Raw genomic sequence first — 21,880 nt, 5'->3', positions numbered from 1 at the left:
GTAAGTAAATGATAATGAATCACCTCTCCTGATCTTCCTGGGGCAATGTCACCCTGTGGTTTAAAACAAAGCAACCCCCTTTTCCCTACCACTATCAAAAAGAGCAAGCTCATTCTTCCGTGTCCTCCTGTAACTCCATTTACTGCTTTTGTTATAATTTTTCCCTGGGGAAGGAGGGGAAATTATGAAAGAACTAGTAACTTTATGTCTTCTTGATGTATTAGGAAATTTCTGGCCAGGCGTGGTGGCTCACACCTGTAATCTCAGCACTCTGGGAGGCCGAGGCGGGCAGATCACCTGAGGTGAGAAGTTCGACACCAGCTTGGCCAACATGGCGAAACTTCATCTCTACTAAAAATACAAAAACTAGCCAGGCATGGTGGCGCATGCCTGTAATCCCAGGTACTCAGGAGGCTGAGACGGGAGAATTGCTTGAACCTGGGAGGCAGAGGTTGCAGTGAGTGGAGATCACACCACTGCACTCCAGCCTGGGCGAAAGAGTGAGACTCCATCTCAAAAAACAAAACAAAACTATTTCCAAGCATGGTATTATCTCACTTTTCTAATTTACAGGCTGGAACAGATGAGAGCCCTCCTGCTGGGACAGAGAATTGGGTTCTAGTGGACTCTGTGCTACACTTTAAACCTATGAGACAACCCACCCATTATTTTATTATTTATTTAATTATGCAATGCCTAGTTCCTAAATGGATTTGAGGCAAATGACCGTAAATTTTAAAACAGCCTTTATGTCAGAAATGATAATGTTGCCATCTAAATGTTTTCTGTCCCCCCTCCGCCCCGCCCAAGGGGAAATAGTAGGAAAATGGTAAGTTTCTTAGAACAAAGACTGTCTTCTGTTTCTTTTCATGCTTAGGATATGGTTCTGTGCATAGTAGGTACTCAGTAAATGTTCGTAGAATCATAAAATCCTCAACAGATACATTACTGAGCATCTGCTTTTCATGATAAGCACTCGATCAGATCTTTGGGATGCAAAGGTAAATAAGAGAAACCCCTTTTATCCAAAGAGCTCACCATTGAGTTGGGGGAGGGGAAGTGGAATTAAAAACATGTTAATACATCATCATGGTACTGTGAGATAAGTGCAATTAAGAAGCTAGCTATAAAGTATAGGGGAAATAGAGGAGTAATCGTGTCTGAAAAATCAGTCTGAATTCCCTAGAGGTAATTTTTGATTTTGAAGAATTAGTAGAAGCTTGCCAGATGGAAATGTCCAGGCAAAGTGTAATATGAAGTGGAAAGGTCACAGTCTAGAAATGGCAGAGTGTGTTCCTAGTTTGTTTCTTTGTACCTGCCTTGTTCCAGGAAGGATTTAAGGTGGTTTATATTCCAGTCCTTTAATGCTGGAATGGGCAGGAACCATATAATCACGAGCTTTGTGTTTGATGTTAATGCGTGTGATTTTTATATTCTGGGAAATAAGCTCTCAGAGGAGTGATATAATCAGGTTTGTGTTTTATAAATCTGTGTAATGAATGAAGAAAGAAATTGAAGAATCATATGTAACAGATACATGTGATCCCGTTTTTGTAAAAGACAGAACCATGTTTCTTTATTTATATGTGTTTATATATACTTGTGTATGCAAAGTAAAAGTCTGAAAGGATATGCTGTTCACAGTGATAAGCCCCCCAGGAACGGGATTGGAGGGGAGCGGGCTTCTGTGTTTGTATGTGTGCAGGGTGGGATATTGTGCTTTTATTTCTGTATTCTTTGAATTTTTTTACAAGTATGTATTATTTTTGTAATAATAATTTTTTAAAAATTCCAGCAGTAGTGTGGAGAATGGTTTGGATGGATCTAGTTCAAGTAAGAGAGAATGGATCCTGAACTGGGGCTATGGCATTGGGATGGGGAGGAGGGGGATAGATTTGAGAGATCTTTAGGGAGTAGTAGGACTTGGCATTTGGGGGTAGAGAAGGAGGAATGGAAGGTGGCTTCCAGAATTTTGGTTGGGGGGATTGGGTGAATACATGATATTCATTGGTTTATTTCAACATTTATCATGCCAGCTATTTTGTTTTTTTAGATGGAGTCTCCCTCTGTTGGCCAGGCTGGAGTGCAGTGGCACAATCTGGGTTCACTGCAACCTCCACCTCCTGGGTTCAAGTGATTTTCCTGCTTTGGCCTCCTGAGTAACTGGGATTACAGGCACGCATCACCACGCCAGGCTCATTTTTCTAGGCTGGAGTGCAGTGGTGCGAACTCAGCTCACTGCAACTTCTGCCGCCCAGGTTCAAGCAATTCTTGTGCCTCAGCCTCCTGAGTAGCTGGGATTACAGGTGCCTGCCACCACACCCAGCTAATTTTTGTATTTTTAGTAGAGACAGAGTTTTGCCATGTTGGCCCAAGCTGGTTTCGAACTCCTGACCCCAGGTGATTCACCCACCTTGGGCTCCCAAAGTGCTGGGATTACAGGCGTGAGCCACTGCGTCCAACCAAGACGGAGTTTTGCTATGTTGGCTAGGCTGGTCTCAAACTCCTGACCTCAAGTGGTCCACCTACCTCAGCCTCCCAAAGTCTTGGGATTACATGCATGAGCCACTGAACCTGACCAAGCCACCTGTTTTTATACGCAGCCTGCCACATGCTGATGTAGCAGTAAGATGAGTCCCTGATTGCAAGGAACTTAGGGTCTAGGATGAGAGGTAGGTATGTAAATGAAGAAGTCTAATAAAAAGTGATCATTGCAATAAATATTTACAAGAATCCCTAGTGAGAGGAAAAAGTTCTTGGCTCTACGAAGTAAGAAAAAGAATGCTTCACAGAGAAGACCCTTAAAATCATGGAGAGTGGAAAGGAATTTACCAGTTTGTCATAGGGGTGGGGGTGGGAAGGCATTCTAAGCAGGGGGAACAGAATGCTTAGCATGACACGTTCATAGAACTACAAGTAATTATGGACAGCCGGAATGCAGGGAACATATGTAGTATAGTGATCACAAGCTCAGAATCAAATGCTCATTTTAAAGTGATCACTCTGGCAGCAGTATGAAAGTAGAGTGGAGAAGGGGTGATGCCAGATAAGACATAATGGAGGCCAAAACTGTCACTGAGGCATTGGCAGCAGGGATGGAATGAGTGGTATATCTTGATGACTGATTGGATAATAGAAAGTAAGGGAGTGGAACCTAGGTTTCTGATTTGGGTGACTGGATAAATGGTGATGCCATTTACTGAACAGGTTGAGGGAGGAAGCTAGGGGAAACAGCTAAGCTTAGTTTGAAGCATGTTAAGTTTGAAGTATGGTATGTATAAAGTATAGGATTTGTACAATCTTGGAAGTAGGTGAGATCACCCAGGAAGCATGTGTAGAGTCAGTACGGCGGTTAGACTCCTGCTGAAGACCAGGATTTAGGGGTAGTCAGAAATAGAAATCCTGGAGAGTGGTGTTTCTCAAACCAGAGAAGGGATTTAATGAAGGAAAAAAAAGACAATATATTTACCACAGAAAATTAAAATAAGTCAAGCCCAAGAGAGAGCATTTGGATTTGGCAACTAGTAGGTCCCTGGTGACCTGAGCAATCAAAAGCAGTTTTGGCAGAGTAGTAAGATTGTAATCCCACCAGCAGTGGGGCAAGGAACAAATGGGAGGTGAGGAAGTGATGATAGAGATCATAGACTACTATTTTTATTTTTTATTTTTTTAAACATAGAGACAGGGTTTCTCCATGTTGGCCAGGCTGATCTCAAACTCCTGACCTCAAGTGATCCGCCCACATTGGCCTCCCAAAGTGCTGGGATTACAGTCATGAGCCACTGTGCCTGGCCCATGGACTATTCCTTTAAGAAACTAGGGAGAGGGAGAGTCTTAAGATGGCAAATAAGTATACCTGTGTAGGCTTAGGGGAAGAAAGCAAGAGAGGATAATTGTTGGAAGGACCTGTGAAAACGGGAGAGGGTGTTAGCTGACATAGGTAGAGATACTGCCTTGAGAGATCTTCTACCCCGAGAGAAAAGAATGGATGTAGTTATATATCAGTGTGTATAGGGAGATAGGAAATCAAGGAGTTCACGCTTCATAGCTTCAGCTTCCTCTGTGAAACTGTAAGATCATCCTTGTGACAAAAGTGAAAATGGGACTAGGGGCTTGAATACTTGTCCTGTAGGGTATAATGAGAAACTGGAAACAAGCTAAATGTCCATCAGTAGCAGAGAGGTTGATTTATGGTATATCCATTCAGTTAAAAAGTGTGCAGCTGCTAAAAGAATGAGGAAAATCAGCTGGGCGTGGTGGCTCACGCCTGTAATGTCAGCACTTTAGGAGGCCAAGGCGGGTGGATCACTGGACGTCAGGAGTTCAAGACCAGCCTAACCAACATGGTGAAACCCAATCTCTTCTAAAAAAAATACAAAATTGGCCAGGCATGGTGGCCAATTTTCACCTTTAAAAATATTTTTTAAAATTGACAATCTTGTATGTGTTTTGTATATACAACATGATGTTTGCAAGTACACATAGATAGTGGAGTGGTTCAATTCAGCTAATAAACAAATGCATTGCCTGACATTGTTATCATTTTTGTGGTGAGAACCCTTAACATTCAGTCTGCTAGCATTTTTCAGGAATATAGTATATTGTCATTAACTGTAGCCATCATGCTGAACAATAGATCTTTTAAACTTAGTCCTACTAACTGTAAATATTTATTATTTGACTAACATCTCCCCAAAACCACCTTCGATCCACCCCAGGCTCTGGTAACCACTATTGTAGTCTACATTTATGAGATTTATGTTTCCAAATACTACATGAGTGAGAATATGCTATGTCTATTCTTCTGTACTTGGCTTATTTCACTTATAATGTCTTCCAGATTCATCCATATTTCATTGGAGATGGCAGGGTTTCTTTATTTGTGAGGCTGAAGACTCTTCCATTGTGTATATATACTATATTTTCTCTATCCATTCTTCTCGTGATGAAAACTTAGGTTGCTTTCATATCTGGGGTATTGTGAATGGTGTTAAAAGGAACATGGGAGTGCAGATATCACTTTGATAATACTCATTTTATTTTCTCTGGATATGTGCGTAGCAGTGAGATTGCGGGATCCTGTGGTAGTTCTATTTGTAATTTGTTAAAGAACCTCCATGCTGTTCCATGATGGGTATGATAATTTACATTTTCATCAACAGTATGCATGGGTTTTCTTTTCTCCACATCCTCCTGAACACTTGTTAACTTTTGTCTCCTTGATCACAGCCATTGTAACAGGAGGGAAGTGACACCTCATTGTGGTTTTGATTTGTATTTATCTGATGGCTAGTGATATTAAACATTTTCATATAGCTGTTGACCAGTTCTATGTCTTATAAATGTCTATTCTGGTTCTTTGCCCATTTGTCTTCCAATTGTTTTCTTTATGTTGAGTTGTTAGACTTCTTTATATGTCGGATATTAACTTCTTAACATTTTTATGATGTGTAGATATTTTCTTCTACTCTGTAAGTTTCCCTTCACTCTGTTTATGGGTTTTGTTTTTGCTATTCGGAAGCTTTCTTTGTTTGATGTAATCCTTTTTCTGTGTTTTTGTTTTTACTGCCTGTGACATCATATGAAGCAAGTCATTGCACAGACCAATGCCCTGGAGCATTTCTCCTGTGTTTCCTTATACTTAACAGTAGTTGTGGAAATGTGGGGTCTTACATTGAAGTCGTTAATCTATTTTTGCTGGTTTTGTTTGTTGTGAAAGAACGTAATTTTATTCTTCTGCATGTGGATATGTAGTTTTCCCAGTGCTAATCATTGAAGAGACTGTCTTTTACACATTGTGTGCTCTTGGCACCTTTGTCAAAAATTAGTTGGGCTGTAAATATATGGATTTATTTTGGGATTCCCTCATGTTTCATAAGTCAGTGTTTTTGTTTGTTTTCAATATGGTATTGTTTTTGTTACTGTAGCTTTGTAGTAAATTTTGAAGTCAAGTAACTTGATAACTTCAGCTGTGTTTTATTGCTCAATTGACTTGACTATTCAGGTTCATTATGGCTCCAGATGAATTTAAAATTTTTTTCTCTTCTGTTTTGCAGGACACTTTTTTTCCTTTTGATAAAAGATAGGGATTCAAGTGAAATAGGTTGTTTTGAGTAGTATTGAAAATCAACAATATTGATTTTTCTCACTCTGTTGCCAGGCTGGTGTTCAGTGGCACAATCTTGGCTCACTGCCAATCTCTGCCTCCCAGATTCAAGCAATTCTCCTGCCTCAGCTTTCTGAGACTACAGCCGTGTTCCACCATGCCCAGCTAAGTTTTGTGTTTTTAGTAGAGACAGGATTTCACCATGTTGGCCAGTATGGTCTCGATCTCTTGACCTTGTGAATCACCTGCCTCAGCCTCTCAAAGTGCTGGGATTACAAGCATGAGCCTCTGCACCCAGCTGATTTTTCTTGAGACAGTTTCTTGCACTGTTGCCCATGCTGGAGTGCAGTGGTACAATCTTGGCTCACTACAACCTCTGCTTCCTGGGTTCAAACAATTCTGCTGCCTCCGTATCCCAAATAACTGAGATTACAGGCATGTGCCAGTATTCCTGGCTAATTTTTGTATTTTCAGTAGAGATGGGCTTTCTCCATGCTGGCCAGGCTGGTCTCGAACTCCTGACCCCAAGTGATCAGCCTACCTCAGCCTCCTAAAGTTCGGGATTATAAGCATGAGTCATCGTTCTCGGTCTTGTTGAGGATTTTTGCGTCTATATTTATCAGAGCTAATGGCCTGTGATTTTCTTTTTTGTGTTGTAGATTATTTTTCAGGATTTGGTATCAGGGTAATAATCCTGGCCTTACTAAATGAATTTGGAATTACTTCCTTCTTTTCAGTTTTTTAGGGGAGTTAGAGAAAAATTAGCATTCATTCTTCTTTGGTGAATTCAGCAGTGAAATCTTCAGGTCCTAGGCTTTTAGATTATAAGAAACATTTTTACTGATTCAGTTTCCTTGGTCATTATTATTGGTCTGTTCACATTTCCTATTTCTTCATAGACTCTGGTAGTTTGTAGGTGTCTGGGAATTTACCCACTTTTCTCTGGGTCATCCACTTTTTGGTGTACAACTGTTGATAATAGTTTTTTTTTTTCTTTTACCTTTGTAATTCTATAGTATCATATATAATGTCTCCTTTTTCCTTTTCTATTGTATTTATTTGGGTCTTCCCTCTCTTCATCTGTGTTACTAGTGTTTTATAGATTTTGCTATTTTTTCTGAAAACCAAATCTAAATTTTTGGTATTATTTATTGTTTTTCTAGTCTATGCTCCACATATTTCAGTTATGATCTTTATTATTTTGTTCATATTGCAAATTTTGGGTTTAGTTGGTTCTTGCTTTCCTAGTTCTCTGAGGTGCAATGTTAGGTTATTTATTTGAGATCTTTGTTTTTTTCAATTTGTTTTTGAGACGGAGTCTTGCTTTGTTTCCCACACTGGCGTGCAGTGGTATGATTTTAGCTCACTGTAGACTCTGTCTCCTACCTCAGAAGGAAAGGAAATTCTGCCAGGGTTGAAGAGATTATCCTGCCTCAACCTCCCAAGTAGCCACTACACGTGGTGGCTAATCTTTATATTTTCAGGAGAGGCAGGTTTCCCCTTGTTGTCCAGGCTGGTCTTGAACTCTTGATTTCAAATAATCTGTCTACCTCAGCCTCCCAAAGCTCTGAGATTAAAGGTGTGAGCCACCACACAGATCTTCCTTGTATTTTTTTTAATGTAGGTATTAACTAATATAGAATTCCCTTTTAGGAATGTGTTTGCTCTAACTCTTACTTTGTTTTCAGAAAGAGATTATGTAGAATTGATTATGTTAGTTTTTAGAAATGTGTGATACATTTCTATTTTCTATAGAATTAGAATTGATATAATTTCTTTAAATGTTTGGTAACTTTGGTGTCTGGTGATTTGTTTTTGTTTATTATTTTTTTTTTTTTTGGAGACTGAAAATTTTACATTGCAAATTTAATTATGTGAATAGTCATTGGACTTACTATGAAATAAGTATCTATTTCATATCAATATGTTGGAGTGCTATGAGTTGTAGTGTTTGTTTTGTTTTGATGCACGTCTCACTCTGTCACCCAGGCTGGAGTGCAGTGGCACTCAACAGCCTCAGTAGTGGCTCTCAGTAGCCTTAGTCTCCCAGGCTCTAGTGATCCTCTTGCCTCAGCTTCCTGAGTAGCTGGAACCAGCGGTACATGCTACCATGAGACGCTAATTTTTTTTTAAGTTTTTTGTGGAGATTTAGGCTCTTCATGTTGCCCAGGCTGGTTTTGAACTCCTGGGCTCAAGCAGTCTTCCTGCCTCAGCCTCCCAAAATGTTGGGATAACAGGAGTGAGATGACATGCCTAGTAGCTGTGTGTTTTCTGAGGTATTTGCTCATTTGGTCAAAGATGTGAAATTTATGTGTGTATAATTATTTATAGAATTCCTCTAGTTTTTTTCTTGTATGTGTGTGTATGCCTGTGTGTGTAAGGTGCACAGGGTTCATAAAACAGAATGCCCTGTTTTATCCTGATCATGGTAATTTATTTCTTTTTCTATTCTTTGTCAGTCTTGCCAGAAAGAGGTTGGTCAATTATATTGATCTTTACACAGCACTGTTCTTTGTTTCATTGATTTTTATCTATTATTTCTTGTTTTTATTTGATAGATTGTGTACTTTAATATTTTCTTTCTTTTGATTGCATTGGGTTATTTTTGATCTTTATATGCAGTTTTTTTAAAATGGAAATGTACATTATTGAAATATATTTTTTTCTTGTGTTTTAATTTAGTGCCATAAATTTATCTGTCAGACTGTGTTTACCTTCATCTGATCTGAAATGTATTTTCACGTTTATCCAGCGCAATGTACTATTTTGTTTTCTTGACATGTTTTCTTTAATCCTCTCGTTATTAAAGGATTTTTGCTTGACCCAAGGATTATCTTCTCAGTGTATGAAGATTTTTTCTGTTGTTATCTTTGTCTTACTGATTTCTACTTTAGTTGTATTGTGATTGGGAAACACACTGGATTATTATAAATCTTTTTTACATTTGTTGTTTTCTTTTATGGCACAGGAAACTTGAAAATGATGTGTATTTTGCATTGGGTGGAGTGTTCCATAAATGTTGATTAGAATCTTTTGGTTGATGGTGTTGTTGAGTCTTGTTCTTTGTAGGTTTTCTTTTCTAGTTGTTCTGTGAATTGAGAAAGGATATTGTGCTTTCCAACTATAATTGTAGATTTTTCTTTCATATTTTTAGGATTTACTTCACATATTTTCAGTTCTGTTCCTTGCTGCATGGACAGTTCACATTGTGGTTCCTTCTAGGTTAGTTGTGTCATTTATCATTACATAATATCTTTTACATCACTGGTAATTTTCTCCTTTAGTCTACTTTATCTGGTAATGTATCTATCCGCTCTTGCTCTGTTTAATATTTGCATGATACATTTTTCTTTTCACTTGTGAACTTTTCAGCCTGTGTACACATTTATATGAAAGTGAGTTTCTTGCAGATAGTATATATGTATCGGGCATGTATTTCAATTCACACTGCTAATCTCTATATTTAAGTTGTATTTAAGTGTGTGCCTCTGCGTGTAAGGTGTATAGGGTTTGTAAAACAGACCCTGTTTTATCCCAATCATGATAATTTATTACTCTAGACCTTATTACAACTCTCATTTGTAACTGGCTTTGATACCACTCTACCTATTTAAATAGTTTCCTTTTTGAGACGGAGTCTCACTCTGTCACTCAGGCTGGAGTGCAGTGGCGTGATCTTGGCTCACTCCTCCACCTCCTGGGTTCAAGCGATTCTCCTGCCTTAGTCTGCTGAGTAGCTGGGACTACAGGGGTGTGCCACTATGCCCAGGTAATTACTTTCGTATTTTTAGTAGAGATGGGGTTTCACTGTATTAGTCAGTATGGTCTCCATCTCCTGACCTCGTGATCCGTCCATCTCTGCCTCCCAAAATGCTGAGATTACAGGCATGAGCCACTCCATCTGACCTACATTTAATGTTAATTTTGATATGTTCATAAACTGTTCATTTTCTACTTGGTGGTTTTGATTTTTTCCCCTTGAGTTTTATTTTTTGTCTTTTATGTGGGTTGTCTGAAGAGATTTGAGATATGTATTTGATGTATTTATCATCTTTTTGAGTATACCTAAGGAATTAGAAAGATGTGTCTTTTTTAGTTGTTTTTCTAGGTGTTAAATTATATAAACATAATTTACCACAGTCTACTGACATTGTTTTACCAGTTTTAGTGAAGTGTATAAACCTTTCCTTCCATTAGTAGTTTCTATATAATTTCCTTTTTTATACTTGCCTTATGTATTTTCTCTACATACATTTAGGATCACCTCAGATCATGTCATATAGTTATATATGTTATAGGTATTAGTCCTAAAATTTTTCCTTGTTTGCTGAAACCGTTTTTATTCTTTACACTTTTTTTATTAGTTTTGAGTATGTTCATAATTCTTCATTTAATTATTTTTAAAACGACAGTTCAAAAATATTTCTCAGATAATCATTATAGCGTTGACATTTCTGTGTTGACATTTATCACGTTGTTTCATTGAAGGGAAGGTCTTCCTATTTCTTGATTTTTATTCGTAATTTTTATTTGAAACTTGGACATTTGAGGGACTATTAGAAGACTCCAGACCTTATTATGACCCTCATTTGTGGCTGGCTTTGTCTGATACCACCCTAACAGAGGAAAGTGTTGTGCATGTTAAGTAGGAGCAGAATTCCAAATTCCCTTCTTCACTTCCTTTGACACGCAAGGCAGAGCTTCTTGTTTTGTTTTGCTTTCCATAGCAGAAATAAGTTACAAGGGGGAGATACAGTAAGGACTTTATCCTCTCTTATTTTCCACCTCAACTCGTGTTGGGGCTGGGAGAGAAGCAATGGGCGTTCTTAGCATCTGTGTGTGAGCAGTTTATCTTCCCAAAGCTGAGCTCTCCAGACCACTGCCATTTGGCAAACCACAAAGCATGATTCAAGGTTCACCCTTACCTGTTACATTAATCTGCATTTCCTTTGAGTTTCTTTTTTCCCCCCGTCTATGTGAATTCCAGGGGACAAGTTCATTCAAGATCATGTCAATGCTATCAGTAAACTTTAAAAGATCAATACTATGTATTTTTATTTATAATAAGCTACTAATACAACTATATTCCATCCAAAATAGTTTCCTTATGCCATAAAATAAACCCATATGGTAATTTGTTTCAGTGTTAAGCTTCAGTCCACTTGTCTTGTCATTTGATTGATTGATGTTCCTTCAGCACAGACTCAGAGTAGAGGGAAAATATATAATCCATCCCCATCCTAGGAATTCAGGCAGGTAAAATCTATTTCCCAGTTCAGATTTCAGACACCATTAACACGTGAACAATAACGTTGAAAAATAATAATAAAAAGCTGTGGTCTTCTGGCTCACAGAAATGTTTGAGGGGGGAAAGCATGGATATTGGATGAATGTAAGAAAAATTTTAGGTGAAGTTTGCATAATTGTTAAAACAGAGCTGTATAAGATTCTGACTTATTAAACAGAAATGTGTATTTTGGCCCATCTAGGAGAAATGCTTTCAAAATGAAATGCTTGATATAATAAAAGAAGAGCAATGCTATTCATATGACTATGATATGACCTTAATCTAGAGGATAAAAGGCTCCAAATTGTAATTACAGATGAATTACTCCACAGCTTGGGATTTTCAAGAGGAATCTTGTTTCTGAATCTTGACACAGTGAGACCAAAGAAAGCTATCTGTTTCTATTACTGGGAAAAAAGTGAATCTCAAAATGAAAAACAATCTGTGACTTCAAAGAGAGAGAGCTGACATCAAAATATTTGAATTAATTAAAGAAATACAGGTTGTTCATTGATGGGTTCTTTTTGCAGGCATATTCTGAAACATCTGTGCTTGTTTCCACAGAGATGTGGTTGGTTTATTTTGTTGTTAATATACCATATGGGCATGAAGGAAATTAGAGGAAGCTACCTGATGGAAAACTAAATTTAGACATTTCCCGACACCCTGAGAGAAGTTACAACCTCCTGGGCCAGGCAGAGGATAGTTCAATTCCTTGATGAATTATGCCAAGTTAAATGAACATCAGATATTTTTAGAACACTGACAGCCTTCTTAAACATGACACCAAAGAATATTAGTTTTGATGTCCACTAGATAGGGTGTTCAGGTCTAAAGAGTTCCAAAAATAAAAATGTCTCCCTGTTTCTAAATTTTAAAAAATAATAATGATCTTCCTAAGGATGCCAGCTCTGAATCTAAACACCTTCTATGAAAGGCTCAAATGTCCAAGGGTTGGTTTTCCTGTATAGGTTTTCTACTGTTTATCTCCAGGCCGTGTTCTCTGTTATTGTTCTCATATTTCCCCCTAAAGCGGAGAGATCCTTGTATGTCGTGGGTTAAGATTTTTTTCCTAAATTTATATGAGGGTGGAAAAGATAAATAAGGAATCCTGAACTGCTTCTAATTTGCTTTTGTTTCATCTTCTCACTTCCTGTCGCAATCTCTCTTTTCACTAACTATACCTCATTAAACATTGTCTGTTTGGTAGTTCTATTTTTAATTTTCCAAGAATCTTCCATACTGTTTTCTATAAGGTCTGTACGAATTTACATTTCCACCAACAGAGTACAAGGGTTCCCTTTTCTCCACAGCCTTGCCAACACTTAACTTTTGACTTTTGATAATAGCCCTTTTAACAGGCATGAGGTGATATCTCACTGTGGTTTTGATTTACATGTCCCTAATGATTGATTATATTGATCATCTTTTCATATATCTGTTGTCTATTTTTGGTCTTCTTTGGGAAAATGTCTATTCAGGTCCTTTGCTCATTTTTAATGAGTTATTTGGTAATTTTTGTTTATTTTTGTTACTTGTTTTTGCAATTAAGTTATACGAGTTGCTTATATATTTTGGATATTAACACCTTACTTTATATATGATTCACAAATATTTTCATCCTTCTGTAGGTTGCCTTTTTGTTTCTTCATTGTTTCCTTTGCTGTACAGAAGTTTTTAGTTTGATGTAGTCCTAATTGTTTATTTTTGCTTTCATTTTCTGTGCTTTTGAGATCAAATCTAAAAAATTATTGCCAAGGACAATGTCAAAGAGCATTTCCGTCATGTTTGCTTCTGGGAGTTTCATGGTTTCAGGTCTTACATGTAAGTCTTTAAACCATTTTGAATTTATTTCTGTGTATTGTATAAGAGAAAGGTCTGATTTTAAGGTTTGCATGTCAATATCAAGTTTTTCCAACATCATTCATTAAAGAGTCTATACTTTCCCTATTGTATATTATTGGAACCTTTGTCAAAAATTAGTTGACCATATATGGACGGGTTTGTTCTGGGCTATTAGGTTCCACTGCCAAGACCTTTTTCCTTCAGAGCATTCAGAGCCCATAACATCATTTACTTATATCATCAGCCCATATAAATCTGCTGTTCCAAGCAGAACAAATTGTTAGTTCCAGAATTTTCCATGAGATGGGCAGGTACCTATAGATGCTAGACACTTTTGGATTGCTTTTTATCTAATTAGCAACAGAATTATTATACCAAATTAATTTCAGGAGCTGTTCTTGAAATGCCAATATGCATAAGGTTTTAAGAATTTGATACTGTGAAAGTTGGAGAAACAGATGGAACTTTCTGAACAATAGAATTCATCTCTAAGTGACATTTAATATAAAGTAATACCTGAACTATAAATGGCTTAAGTTACTATCTTTGAATTGTTTCCTTTCAAACACCTACTATGCAGATAAAAGAAAAAAGTGTGTGTGTATATGTGTTAAGTGTGTGTGTATATGTGTTAGTGTGTGTATGTGTATATATATGTGTGTGTGTGTATGTGTATATATGTTTATGTGTGTGTATAGAGTTATTAGATGTGTTAGTGTATATACATATATAGCGTTATTAGATACGTTCATATATATATATAAATATATATATATAGAGAGAGAGAGAGAGAGAGAGATTAGCTTCTGAACTGCTATGCACTAATAAAAATTTGGAGATTTTCTTGAAGGGTTATGATGGCAAAATTCCATAAATAGAATAGATGACTGAGTATCAGAGAAGGAAATTCAGTTGTGTCCTAATTTGTCCTCTCACTGGATTTAAATTATTTATTTTTAATGAATAATGATGTTATTTTCCAAATATACATTAGCTAAGCCAAAAAATAAAACAACACAGAAAAGTGACATATTTAGCACTTACAGTAAGCCAGGGACAATGACAGCACTTTGTAGAAATGAACATGTTCGCTTTTTGAATAATCCAATGAGATATATATTATCTTTATTCTCAGCAAGGTATAGCTGCTTATGTAAGGAGCTATAAATGGTAGGTAGTGTGTTCATGATTTTAAACCCATCTCCAGGGTCTATACCATCAACCACAAAATTCCACAGCCTTTTGTGTAAAGGAAGAAAGTCAGAAAATGCAGAAAAAGTATTTGACAAAATTCAGCATCCCCTTGTCATTAAAACCATCAGCAAAATCAGCATACAAGGGACATACTTCAATGTAATAAAGTCATATGTGAAAACCCACAGCCAACATAATACTCAATAGGGTAAAGTTGAAATTATTCCCTCTGAGAACTGAAACAAGACAAAGATGCCCACTCTCATCACTTCTATTCAACATAATACTGGCAGTCTTAACCAGAGCAATGAGACAAGATAAAGAAATAAAGGGTATTCACATCGGTATAGAGAAATCAAACTGTTGCCGTTTGCTGATTATATGATTGTTTACCTAGAAAACCCTAAGGACTCCCCCCAGAAGCTCCTAGAACTGATAGAAGAATTCAGTAAGGTTTCAGGAAACAAAATTCATGTACACAAATTAGTAGCTCTGCTATACACCAACAGTGACCAAGCTGAGAATCAAATCAATAACTCAACCCCTTTTACAATAGCTGCCACAGAATTAAAATATGTAGGAATATACCTAACCAAGGAGATAATAGACCTCTACAAGGAAAAACTACAAAACATTCCTGAAAGAAATCATAAATGACACAAACAAATGGAAATACAGCCCATGCTCAAGGATGGGTAGAATCAATGTTGTGAAAATGACCACACTACCAAAAGCTAGCTACAAATTCAATGTAATTCCCATCAAAATATCATCATCGTTCTTCACAGAACTGGAAAAAACAATTCTAAACTTCATATGGAATTAAAAAAAAGCCCACATAGATAAAACAAGACTAAGCAAAAAGAAAAAATCTGGAGGCATCACATTACCTGATTTCAAACTATACTGTAAGGCCCATAGTCATTAAAACAGCATGGACCTGGTTTAAAAATAGGCACACAGACCTATGGAACAGAAGAGAGAATCCAGAAATAAATCCAAATACCTACAGCCAATTGATTTTTGACAAAGCAAACAAAAACATAAAGTAGGGAAAGGACACTCTTTAACAAATGGTGCTGGGATAATTGGCAAGCCACGCGTAGGAGAATGAAACTGGATTCTCATCTCTGGCCTTACGGAAAAATCAGCTCAAGATGAAACAAGGACTACCTGAAACTATAAAAATTCTAGGATATAACATCGGAAAAACCCTTCTCGACATTGACGTAGGCAAAGGTTTTATGACTAAGAACCCAAGAGCAAACGCAACAAAAACAAAGATAAACAGGTGGGACTTAATTAAACTAAAGAGCTTCTTCATGGCAAAAGGAGCAGTCAGCAGAGTGCACAGCCAGCCAGCAGAGTGGGAGAAAGTCTTCACAATCTATATACGACAAAGTACTAATACCCAGAATCCACAAGGAACTCAAGCAAATTAGCAAGAAAAGAAACAAACAATCCCATCAAAAAGTGGGCTAAAAGCATGAATACACAATTCTCAAAAGAAGATGTACAAATGGCCAACAAACATATTTTAAAACGCTCAAAATCACTAAGGATGAGGGAAATGCAAATTAAACCCACAATACAACACCACAGGCTTTTCCATGCTTCCCTCCCCTTTCTAAAGGCAGAGGAGCCTCACCTCATGGCCACCAAGTACCACAGGCCCACAAGGAGTACTACCAGACTACCATTTATTTTCCCTTAAGACCTAAGGGCTCTTCAGTTAGCTTGTGATTAATGCTGCTTGCCATGGGACTCACCTTTCAGGCAGTGGGCTTCCCTCTGGCCCAGGGCAGGTCCAGAAATGCTGTCCAAAAGCCAAGTCCTGGAATCAGGGTCCCCAGGTGCCTGGTCGGTACACTATCCCTCTATGGTAGCAGAGCTGTTACCTAAGGTGCAAGTCAAAGTGCCCTTTACCTTTCCCTCTGCTTTTCTCAAGCAAAAGAAATCTCACTCTGAAACCACAACAGCTGAGAATGTGCTAAGTCTCACTTGAAGCTAGCACGTCTCAAAGTTTCACCCAAGGCCCTCAACATAGTACTTGGGTATCACTGCTCGTTATTCAGGGCCCAAGAGCTCTTCAGTTGGTAGGTGATGAATGCTGCCAGCATTGGGTTCTTCCCTTTAAGGCAGTGGTTTTCCTTCTGGCCCAAGGTGTGTGTAGTAATGTCATCTGGGAGCCAGGCTTGGAAAGGGGCCTCAGGACTCTGACCAGTGCTCTATTCCGCTGTGGCTGAGCTGGTATCAAAGATGAAAGACAAAGTCCTCCCCACGCTTCCCTCTCCTCTCCTAAAGCAGAAAGGAAGGGGTCCCTTTTGGAGCTGTGAGCTGTGCAGCCTGGGGTTAGGAGAGGGGTGATGCCAGCATTTCCTCTGCCACCTCTGCTGGAGTCTTAGTAGTAGGTCGTATGCCACCCTCAGTCTACTAGCTCTGAGCCCAATTCAGTACTAGGACTTGTCTAAAAATTTCAGTCTTTATGGGCTTAGTCTGCCTGCCAAGTTTATTTAGAGCACCGAAGCCCTTTAGCCTGAGGTAGCAAGGCTTGTAGGAACCTAAGTTCTGACAGCTGGGATCAGTGTTTCCCCTCTGGTTTGAGTTAATTTAAATACTCCCTCCATAAGCAGGTGTCAGCTGAGTTTGGTCTGATTTTCCTTTCTGCTCTAACAGGACAGCACTGAGTTCGATGCCTCACAATTGCTGCATGCCCCTCCACGCTCCAGCATGCAGAAATGCTTTCTGTGCCATGCTGCCTCTGCTGGGGGGTGGGGGTAAGGTGGCATCAGTAATTCAAGACTGATGTTTCCACCTCTTCAGTGTCTCTTTCAGTGATATGAAGTTAAAACCAAGCACTCTGAGCAGTCATCTGATTTTTTGTGCCTTTGGAGGTGTATTTTTTTTTTGTGTGTGTAGACAGTTGTTAAATTGCTGTCCTTATTGGGGAAGATAATTGGTGGAGCCTTCTACTCTGACATCTTGTTCTGCCTACCTCCAAATTCTAAAATAATGTTTAAATATCAGAGCAAAATATGCAATTTTTGAATCATGTTCAGAATTGAGATTATTGATTTGTACCTACAGTTGAATTTCCAGTTTGATTTTATAAACATGGACCACATCCTTGTCTTCCATGCCACATAGCTCTTTTAATCAGTGTTTCACAAGAGAGACACGTACCTATGCATCTGCCTCAGAAAATTTATGGTTCACACATCTTTAAGAAGGTCTCATGAAACCTTTTCTAACACTGTATTATCTTCATAAATTGTTTTACTTATGATAATTCCACGTATATATTAATCTCCTCATTCAATTCCCAAGGTATATATGCAAAAATTATAAATTATAATTTTTTTCTAAATTTAGAAACACAGCAGAAGCCACTTCTAAGAAATGATAAAGCAGTTGTACTGAGAGCACTAATTAGGAACACTGGGAGGTCATTTTGAGTCTTCTACATCAGACGCGTAGAATACATTAAAATTAATGTGATAGAAGATACTCACTGGTATGTCATCCGTTAACTCATTCGGAACACACTAAAGTAAACTCTCCTGGCTCTTTCAGCCCTTGCTTCAGGAAGGGTAGGCACTTAGGAGGAAGAATGCCTCACTCCCTGGGCCTTCCAAAGATCTGAAGCCACAGCCTGGTCATCAGACACCATCTGCTCCTTCTAACTGCTTCTGACTCCCTGCTTTCAATCTGAGATGAGCGCATGCTAGAGGCAGCAGGTTCATTATGGGACAGCATGGTTTCTCCTGTTTTATGGGAGGTAATCATCATTACGTTCGTTATGAAATGTTCACCAAGCATGTCTTTCCGTTTTGTAGCAAAAACAACTCAATCAAGAAAGCTTTCTAGGAATTTAATAGGGCTATGTCTACAGTAAAACTCCCTTTTCCTTCTTTTTAAATAAACACTTTATTTTAGAATATCGTTAGATTTATAGAAAAATTGAGGAGATTGTAGAGTTCCTATACACCACATACATAGTTCCCCTACTATTAATATTTTACATTTGTGCCTGGGTATGGTGGCTCGCACCTGTAATCCCAACAATTTGGGAGACTGAGGTGGGCAGATCATGAGGTCAGGAGTTTGAGACCAGCCTGGCCAGCATAGTGAAACCCTGTCTCTAATAAAAGTACAAAAATTAGCCAGGGGTGGTGGTGGGTGCCTGTAATCCCAGGTACTTGGGAGGCTGAGGTAGGAGAATCACTTGACCCCAGGAGGAGGAGGTTGCAGTGAGCCAAAGCAGTGCCATTGCACTCCAGCCTGGGTGACAGAGCAAGACTCGGTCTCATAAAAAATAAATAAATAATATAATATAATATAAAAAGATTAAAAACTATATTTTACATTTGTCACAGTTAATGAACCAATATTGGTACTTATTAACTTTTTCTGGACTCCTTAGTGTTTGCTTACCTTCTTCTGTTCCAGGATCCTTCCCTTCTAGAATATCATATTACATTTACTCATCATGTCCCCTTAGAATCTTCTTGACTGTGACAGTTTCTCATAGTCTCTGTTTTTTATAACAGTTCTGAGCAGTACTGGTCATGTGTTTTGTAGAATTACCCTCAGTTGAGGTTTGTGTGATGCTTTTCTCATGGTTAGCTAGAGGTTTGTATTTTTGGGAGGGTAACCATGGAGGTAAAGTGTCATCTCATGACATCATGTCAAGGGTACACACTGTCAACATGACTTATTATTGTTGATGTTGACCTTGATCACCTGGCTGACATCATGGTTGTCAGGTTTCTCCACTGTCAAGTGACTCTTTTTAGCACCCTTCCATACTGTCCTCTTTGAAAGGCAGTCACTATGTGCAGCTCACACTTAAAGAGGGGAGAGTTATCCTCCAATTTCCTGAGGACAGACATTGTGTCAGTCTTCTCATGCTGCTCATAAAGACATACCCAAGACTGGGTTATTTATAAAGAAAAGAGGTTTAATGGAGTCACAGTTCAGCATGGCTGGGGAGACCTCATAACCATGGTATAAGGCAAAAGAGAAGCAAAAGCATGTCTTATATGAAAGCAGGCATGTCATTGTTGTTTCTTTCAAGAATATAAGAAAGCTGACTATTGGGAGAAAGTTTGCTATGCACAAAGAATGAAATTCCCTTTCAGCATATTTTTTTCTCAAAAGACTTAAAGATATGCAGTTCTACAATTACAGGTATTGTACCATGTTGAAATCTCAATGAATATGATTTTGTACCAAGACAGGTCCATGTAGAGCCCCCGGTTTCATTAGTTGCACAATAAAACTGCTATTGGTTAAACTCCTAATTCATAGCCATAAACTTACCTGCCTTAATAAATGTTCACTGAATAGACTTAGAAATACAAATCACAATTTAAATCTCATTAAGTCAATGATTCACTCACGAAGAGAGAATTCTGAGAACATTTTAAATCGCAGCATTCTCAAGATGACATTCAGAGTTTTAATGTTGACACTGATGAAACCAGTGGAATAAGTAGACCCCTTCTGCTCTTACTGATAGGTCTTAAATTAGACAACAAAATAATATCTAACAAATAAGAAGTATTGTCAAGTTGAAATAGTTTTACCGGCATCTTAATGTATTAACAGCTCTCTGTTGGTGCTACTGAATCAAAGACAGATATTGGAGAGTCTGAGGAAAACACAAAAGCGTATGCTTTAGAAAGTTTTCTGCAAATGAGGTCCTCTGAACTGGGAGCAGTGAGTTTGGGGTTTTAGCCCCTGACAACCCCTTGGAAGAGAGCAGAGCTAAGTCTTGACTTGACGGCCTCTTATGAAAGTGGAGAAGCCAGACATGAATCCATACTGAAAGGAAGACCACCTGACCTTCACACAAAGCAGCCCAGCTTTATAAATGTCAAGAAAAGAAGACCGAGAGCTAGCCTACCCATGGCTTCACCTTTGTTGCTGAAACACACTATTCACAAGGAAGAGGGTAACAGATATAAGAGTATCAATAATCTCAGAAATTCTCCAATTCCTTCCTCTGTCAAACTGCATTCACTATTCACAGGGCCATAAGCACTTTGGCTTTATGGCCCTGCTGTACGTTGAGAACCAATAAAAATGACCTTTCGTGCACTCTAAGAAAAGTGTTTAAAACAATACTGTTGAGAACAGTCATGTCTCTGACATAGTATCCTCGGGAATAATGTTCCTTTGTCATATGCTGAACAACAGATACGTTAGGGGGCTCCTTACTTCTGCTTCTGATGAGATTCGAGAGAGAAGGACATCCCTTTCCCATCAGAATTTTTCCTTTGGTGGAATTAACGTGTTCTATAGGCCTGAGACAAGAATTCAGAGACTGGCTTCTTCCTTTATGCTTCCTCTCACGTAGGGTAGGGACATGGTACCCATTCTCTGCCAGTGTCAGGTGCCCTGATAGAAAGTGCCCAGCTAGCAAAATCATATTGTACCTCACCACTAGCCCCCAGCTGCTCAGCATCTTCATACATAAAAAATATTTTGAAGGGTGACTATCAAACACAGCTTTGAAGAGAAATTAAGATACAAATGACAATAAACATCTGTGAAATGAGGGGGGGGGAGAATGTTCCATCAACTTAAAAATGTACATGTGAAAGTGCACTAATGGGTTGATTATGTGTGTGATGTGTATGTGTGCACACACATATGATAGCATACATATATATTAAATGATTATATCGGTATTACATGCTTATATGACTGTATGTGTATATACATTATTAATATGATTATATACGTATTTATCTATATAATTGCATGGGGTGTGTGTGTGTGTGTGTGTACTTCCTATATGTCTTATAAAAAATGAAATCACAAGTTCATCCTATTTCTGTATGTGGTTACTTCTTTGACTTTCCAACCAATTAGTAAAAATGTAGCCCTGATCCCTAGTATGTGCCCAGAGAACCCTGTGTCTCACCATGAGCTTTGGAATTTGTCTGACCGGAACCGTGGGGAACTCAGTATTTAACACTGCTGGCTCCTGGCTCTTGCAGCAGAGTATGTTAGTGGGATGGCAGTGCCACTAAAAACAGTTCAGCAGGTCATGGTGCCCATGTATGCTGCTTAGAACAGGTTTTCACCAACCGTCAGGATGAAGATTCACTGCCTATTATCACGTCAAGTCCAAGATGGAAAGTCCTTTTGGTGTCTTCCATGCCATGGTTCATGGACAGTTAGTGTAAGTATCACTGAGAATGTGTTAGAAAATCAGGCTCAGGCCCCAACTCAGTCCTATTAAAACAGAATCTTGCTATAAGATTGAGAAAATCATGATCTAACAAGCTGTGCAGGTGACACACACTGAAATTCAGGAAGCAAAGAGGCCTTGGAAATGGATAACTGATGTGTTATTAGAATGTTACTCAGTCTTCTGATTTAGAGCAGGTGGTCAGGAAATATTCAGTCTCCAAGGGAATGAAAGTGGGGCGATGACT

At 38.4% G+C, this 21,880-nt stretch overlaps 3 protein-coding genes across 12 annotated transcripts in view; 2 read left to right on the top strand and 1 right to left on the bottom strand.

Moving 5' to 3' along the window:
- Positions 1-21,270, top strand: part of LOC135272553 (transcription initiation factor TFIID subunit 1-like) — a 40,125-nt gene extending 18,855 nt beyond the window's left edge. For all 3 annotated transcript variants that reach the window (XM_064370957.1, XM_064370955.1, XM_064370956.1), the window contains one exon: positions 225-21,270. Coding sequence is in view for 1 of the 3 variants with exons in the window: in XM_064370956.1 (XP_064227026.1) it covers positions 225-301 (77 nt within the window). In the remaining 2 variants the exon portion in view is untranslated. The remainder of the gene's footprint in view (positions 1-224) is intronic.
- Positions 1-21,880, bottom strand: part of LOC135272554 (transcription initiation factor TFIID subunit 1-like) — a 63,545-nt gene that overhangs the window by 17,802 nt on the left and 23,863 nt on the right. For 3 of the 8 annotated variants that reach the window (XR_010340581.1, XR_010340582.1, XR_010340583.1), the window contains exon 4: positions 16,202-16,330. The exons of the other annotated variants lie outside the window; for them this stretch is intronic. The gene's annotated coding sequence lies outside the window, so the exon portion shown is untranslated. The remainder of the gene's footprint in view (positions 1-16,201; positions 16,331-21,880) is intronic. 8 annotated transcript variants of the gene reach the window in all.
- The window catches only part of LOC135272552 (ubiquitin carboxyl-terminal hydrolase 26-like), a 50,337-nt gene continuing 28,685 nt past the window's right edge, over positions 229-21,880 (top strand). The window contains 1 exon segment of the mRNA XM_064370953.1: positions 229-302. The gene's annotated coding sequence lies outside the window, so the exon portion shown is untranslated.

The sequence above is a fragment of the Aotus nancymaae genome, unplaced genomic scaffold (assembly GCF_030222135.1).
Source record: "Aotus nancymaae isolate 86718 unplaced genomic scaffold, 86718_ANA_hifiasm-v0.15.2.pri h1tg000111l, whole genome shotgun sequence".
NCBI classification, from domain to species: Eukaryota; Metazoa; Chordata; class Mammalia; order Primates; family Aotidae; genus Aotus; species Aotus nancymaae.
The sequence above is the reverse complement of the archived record's forward strand: the minus strand, read 5'-3'. Positions and strand labels throughout refer to the sequence as shown.